We start from the raw sequence: 6,045 nt of genomic DNA on the forward strand, positions 1-6,045 counted from the left end.
CCTGCTGTTCAGCTTTGCCTCAGAGCACTTCAAATATGTGATATAGCTCGCTCGCGTATTACACACACTTACACTTTATTGAATTAGTACCGTAATTGCCGAATATAAGATGACCATGATGACCCCCATTTTTCAAGACTCTTTGTGGAAAAAGAACTTGAATGTCAAATAGTCTATGTCTATAGTCCCCGTCGCTCCCCGATTATAATACGACCCAATTCTTTCAGGATATTTCCATTGGAAAAAAACAGTCTTATATTCAGGGCAGGCCAATGTATACTGTAGCTGTAGCCCATAGCTGTTCAGAAGAACGCACAATTATCGAATTATACACACATTAGGCCTAGACACACTTTACAGTATGGAATTAGAATAGCAGGTGTACAGACCAAATGTTTAGGCCTAGAATCTTTCATTGTAATTTAAAATACACTGGAAGGTATACCAGGCTGTACATGGTATTCTATGGTCAACACCTTGTGTGCATCGATAGCAAAGCAACAGGCACTATGTGAGCATAGGCTACTGTATTCATATCTATTCTGGAAGGAAAACAAGGAACCGTTAATCAAAAACACTCTCAGACCTCTGAATAGGACCTCAGAATTATCAGTAGCTTTCCCTTCCCAAGCCTCACAGTCACAGTGTCAATCTTTTCAAGTGAGAATTTAATGTATTTGTTAAAAAACTAACTTGTTTAGTTTGCAAGGCATACTGTTTTAGGTTATGTTTCACTTTGGACACAAGGGGGCAGCCTTGCTCATGCAGGATTTTTGATATGCAACTGGAACTCATTTTCTTCTAGAGCAAATATCAATGTGTAAAACATTTAGTTTGATGACACTGTCAATCCAACAAAATAGTGTTTGATTTATCTCAATTGGTTATTACAAAATAGAGGTCCACAGCTCTTGAAAAGTACATCTTATTTCATGTTTTATTGGATAAAATGAGGCTTGTTCAAGCTCACATTCAAACTATCAAAAATACTGTAGGCTATATTATTTCACTGTTATGCAGAAAACCTTTATCTTATTTCAACTTGTCTTTATATGATTTTTTTTCATAGACTAATGCCCTACTTCGAGATGTGACACTGTTGCGCAAAAGTAGTGAAAATAATTCATTTTGTAAGAACATAGCAAACAATTGCAAAACATTCAATACATTTTTGTATAATGAAATGCCCAAATTAGGGACACCAGTTTGAAAGTCAGCACTGTTTGTGGTGGGAAAGAGCATTAATATTTGAATTTGGCATTTGTTGACTGTTCCCAAACCTTTTCATGTCACGGATCCCCAAATTAACACTAATTATCCTGCAGACTTCTCTAATTATCCTGCAGACATAAGAGAAGATTTTGACGTCTCTAGCAGTGATTCTCAACCCGTTTAATTTCAAGGACCCCCAGTTTGACATGCATATTAGTCTACAGACCCCCATTTAATGGAACTTCTACCTCTGAGACCCCAATTTATATTGTAAAATCAATGTTAATTTAACTCTGAGAGTGTACACATTTGTACACTCTCAGAGTTAGACCCATAAGGATCCATTTGGTTACAAACTATCATTTAGCTGGGGACGCCCTGGAACTCCCTCAAAGACCCCTGGTGGTCCCCGGACCCCACTTTGGGAACCCCTGCACTACAGAAGTATGTGTTCCTCTGGGTTGATTTTTGCATATTAATTCATACTTCAACTAGCAGCATGTTCTTGGAGCATACACAAATGAAAAGGTAGTCACACAGGACTCCAGTTTATGTCCGACTAGTCTCGTGTTACCAGACTGTTGACTCTCGCAAATTTTCAAATGCTTTCGTCATAGAGTCTGGAGCACTGAAGCTCTGATCATGAGTAAAATATATAAGTCTTTACAGTCGCGCAAATTCATCCTAATATAAATAGAAATCATCTAAGCATATATAGCTTGCTGCTTAGCAGACATGGAAATAAAAAGAAAAGCTCTATAGATATTTTAAAATATATTTTTGAGAACAGAAATGACAAACAGATTACTAGATGTCAGGAGGTGTAGTTAGTTAGTTACAGACTCTATATAGCATTCAGAGATTGGGATAGTTGTCTGGCTACACGAGACAAATGTCCGACTCCGACTGGAACCGTATGGCTTGGTTTGAACTACAGTTCAAGTAGTCTAGGAGGAACTGAGATTCACTCTGTGATGTCACAGATTTCACAGATTCCAAATTCAAAATAAAAACAAAGAAAGCACTGCCAAATCATGTTTATTTTGTCCTCAATTTCATAAAAAACAGAATCATCTGGGTTCAAAATCAGGCTAGGGGACTGGCCCTTTAAGTCTGTCTAACGAATGAAAAGCATTGAAGTGAGCTTGTGACTAAATAATAACATTGGATTTATGTATTTCTTTTATTCCCGAAAAGTAATCCAAGGTTTCCACCCGACAGTGACGATAATGTAAATCAGATGAAGCCAAAGTCGCTTTTCTATCTGGTTGTATTATGAAGTTTTTATAACCTATTCCGTTCTATTCTAAATGCTGTTATGAGGTGAACTCCATGTGCAGAGTGGTTATACTGTTACGTAATACTGTACATATATGTGTTACATAAAGTAACACAGCAGACAGATTATGTAGGCTACACAACATGCCCACATACAAGCTGAACAACAAGAAACAACAAAATACTGCATATATTACAACACAAACAATTTAGTTTCAAATAATCAATACAGTATAAACTTATAGGTAGTCAATACCTTCCTTCACAGCGTACAATCAAGGCCTACTAGCCTACTAACATATGTACAGTTGTAGAAAGTGAGTTGCCATACACTCGTAGGTCCGATGCAGTTGTTATCCGAGATCGTTTAAAAAACGTCTTTTTTGGGGGGGGGGGGGGACTGTTAAGCTACCAAAACAAGGACACACTCCTTTGATATGCACTAGGCTACGGACCCCCACCTCCATTGGTTTCCTACAGTAGCTATCAACAATTTGGCTAGGAACACCACCCCTCCGTCCCCCAAAAGGACCCCTGGGGGTCCCCAGACCCCACTTTGAGAATCGTTGCATTAGAGGTGCAAACAACTCCAGCAGGGAGAGTGGTTCTACCAGGCTAGCAAACAACCACAGCTATCGATCAGTTTGTGAGACTCACAAAGTCAAAGATACAGTGATATCTTTGTCTATCCTAGCGCAAAGCTACGGTTACTGTTACAGTGGTTACTGTAGTGCAGGACAACTTGGACTACAATGCCCAGGATGGCAGGGTCTTAAGTGTGGTACAGTACAGACATGACAAAAAAGGAGCCAACAGAAGAATCACCTTTGCTTGCACCTCCAACACATTTGCGTTACGTCAATTCCTTTCCCCTATGCACTGTACTGTGAGTGTGACTTACTACGATTGAGTACATGATTGAGTCGAAGCTACAAACATGCGGCAAGTCATACATTTTCAGTCCATTTCCGCCAGCTGACACCACGTCAACAAACACGAGTATGTGTATTTCACCTACTGTGACTCCACCATGCTGTACTGTGTGGCCACATGCACTGTACTACAGAAACATTAAACAGCTACAGAAGGAAATACAGCTTCATATGGAGTGTGACTAGTCATCAAATGACAACCCTATTGTTTGCATTTTAATACAGACCCCTTGACTCAAGGGGTTTTATTTTAAAAGTTACGGCCATAAGTACATTTTAACCATTTAAAACCCTATAACTCTATACTACTGTAGGTCTGCTAGTATTTCCCTCTACGCCAAATCTACTTGCCAAAAATCTACTTGCCAAAAATAGCAGATCTACAAGCTTACGCATTGTGATCTTGCAGATCTGCCACCCCCAGAAAAGGGATGCTAGGGTACAAGTGGTTAAAACAAATAGTTTGAGATATGTGCTTTAACGTTTAGGAACTACAAGATGATCACAGCTGTACATAGATCTCAAAGTAATGGAGAATGCAACATCATGAAGCTGCTGCTGCTCTTTGGGACTTGTTCATTTTTTCACAATGTAGTCATTTCCCCCCATCACTGCCAACCCCTACTGTTTGGCACACATTTGAGCTTACGTGTCCAAACAGAGAGACCAAATAAAAACATTGTTTTTTATTAATCACTTTGCTGTTAATTGCTTTGTCTCCATGGTAGAGAGCAGTGGTTCCCAAACCTTTTAGCTCGAGACACAAAAGGTCTCCCCGAGACCCAAACTAGTGACAATAGCCGATCTACAAGCACACAACACATCACGATGAGCTTGTAGATCTACTAATTTCACTACTTCTTAAAAGTGTTTATTTATTCATGGAATTTCGAGCAGTTGAGACGAATAACCATCTAAGTCCACACTAATTATCCATAATTATCCATAATGTAAGGGTTCAGGACAGATAGGCCTTTTCAGGGAGGGGTCAGAATATTTGTTTTATTTCTGATTTGTTTTTTAATCGTAAAAAATAAAAAAGGTATTTAAAATAAAAAATGTGTCTGCGACTCACTAATGGGTCCCGACCCAGCGTTTTTGGGAGCAGACTCTTTAACACCTGTGCTACTCGAGCACCCCCCACCGGCAATATGACACCCTAAAGTTGACTGTCGTCATCTGGGGAACAGAGCACTAACACAAAACAACAACAATGATAATAATAATAATATTGCAATGTTTGCAGGACATAAACACAATCTTTTCATTTGGGATATTGCCCAGGCCTAACTGACAACAATATGCAATACACCGCTGGACTGGTCGTTGTTTCTGTTCTGTCAGAACCAGCATATTTACAAGAGTTCTGTCCAGTCCGACCAGCTGGCACTGACGATGTGTCCTCTGTTCTTCGACCCACCTTAATGTCCAGTCTGACCAGCTGTCACTGACGCACTGTTCTTTCTGAATTAAACTTAAACCCTATATGCTTCGTCTTTGCCAAAATTAGCCAATCTACGATCTACGCTGTGAGCTTGCAGATCGTCTATTTTTGCCGAACGTTCACCAACTACGACATGCCCAGAAAAGGGACGCATAGGGTTCAATATGGTCAATAATAATAATGTTTCTGAGGGACAAATGTTAGGACCTTTCCTGTTCCTTCCTTTTCGTCTTTCTCTTCACCTACGTAACTCAGTTAACAATTAGTTTTTCAACACGTGTCTCTCTCTCTCTCTCTCTCTCTCTCTCTCTCTCCTCTCCCTCTCTCCTCCTCTCCCTCTCTCCCCCTCTCCCCCTCTCCCCCTCTCCCTCTCTCTCTCTCTCTCTCTCTCTCTCTCTCTCTCCCTCTCTCTCTCTCTCCCCTTCACGGCAGTGGTTCTAAAGGTTAATTCCAGGGGTGCCTTTAGGAGGGTATGGAACTCTGACAGTGTACAACTCGAACCAAATGGACCCACTTGTGGACCCTAACTAAATGTGGTCCCACGTGTACACTCTCAGAGTCAAGAGGGAGACAACTGAAATGTGAAGGTCTGAGAGCCATCGCTTCACGCCATCTTTTCCCTCCATCATCATACGATGGTCTCGGACCCGGACAGGCCCTTCCCGGTGAAAAAGTCCCAGAAGTTCGTGGCGGCGGTGGAGGGCTTGCTCTCCTCCTCCTCCTCCAGGGGCGTGGCCTGCCTGACCCAGATGCTGCTCTCGCCGGCGGAGCCTCCGCCCGCCAGGGAGAAGCTGAGCGCGGAGCCCCCCGCGGCGGGCCTCCCGTCCTGGGGGTGGCGCCGGTGGTCCGCGTCGGGGGCCAGGAGGAGACCGGAGGAGCTGTCCGAGAGGGGCGTAACCAAGCTCAGCAGGTTGTGGTGGGAGTGGAACTGACGCGTGTGGAGGATGGACTTGCCCGGTGCCAGCTCTGCGCCACCTGGAGACCCAAATGGAATAGTTTTGAATCCGTTAAAACAGTGGTTCCCAAAGTGGGGTCCGGGGACCCCTAGGGGTCCTTGAGGGAGTTCCAGGGGGTCCCCAGCTAAATGATAGTTAGGAACAAAATGGAGCCTTATGGGTCTGTAACTCAGAGAGTGTACAAATGGAACCAAATGGACACTAACGGTCCATTTGGTTCCAT

At 42.3% G+C, this 6,045-nt stretch overlaps 1 protein-coding gene across 7 annotated transcripts in view; it reads right to left on the minus strand.

Moving 5' to 3' along the window:
* Positions 1-5,214: 5,214 nt before the first annotated feature.
* The window catches only part of arhgap36 (Rho GTPase activating protein 36), a 98,708-nt gene continuing 97,877 nt past the window's right edge, over positions 5,215-6,045 (minus strand). For all 7 annotated transcript variants that reach the window (XM_079490378.1, XM_079490373.1, XM_079490377.1 and 4 more), the window contains one exon: positions 5,215-5,841. In XM_079490378.1, the coding sequence (XP_079346504.1) occupies positions 5,495-5,841 (347 nt within the window). In that variant the 3' untranslated portion in view covers positions 5,215-5,494. The remainder of the gene's footprint in view (positions 5,842-6,045) is intronic.

The sequence above is a fragment of the Electrona antarctica genome (genome assembly GCF_951216825.1).
Source record: "Electrona antarctica genome assembly, chromosome: 21".
Taxonomy (NCBI): Eukaryota; Metazoa; Chordata; class Actinopteri; order Myctophiformes; family Myctophidae; genus Electrona; species Electrona antarctica.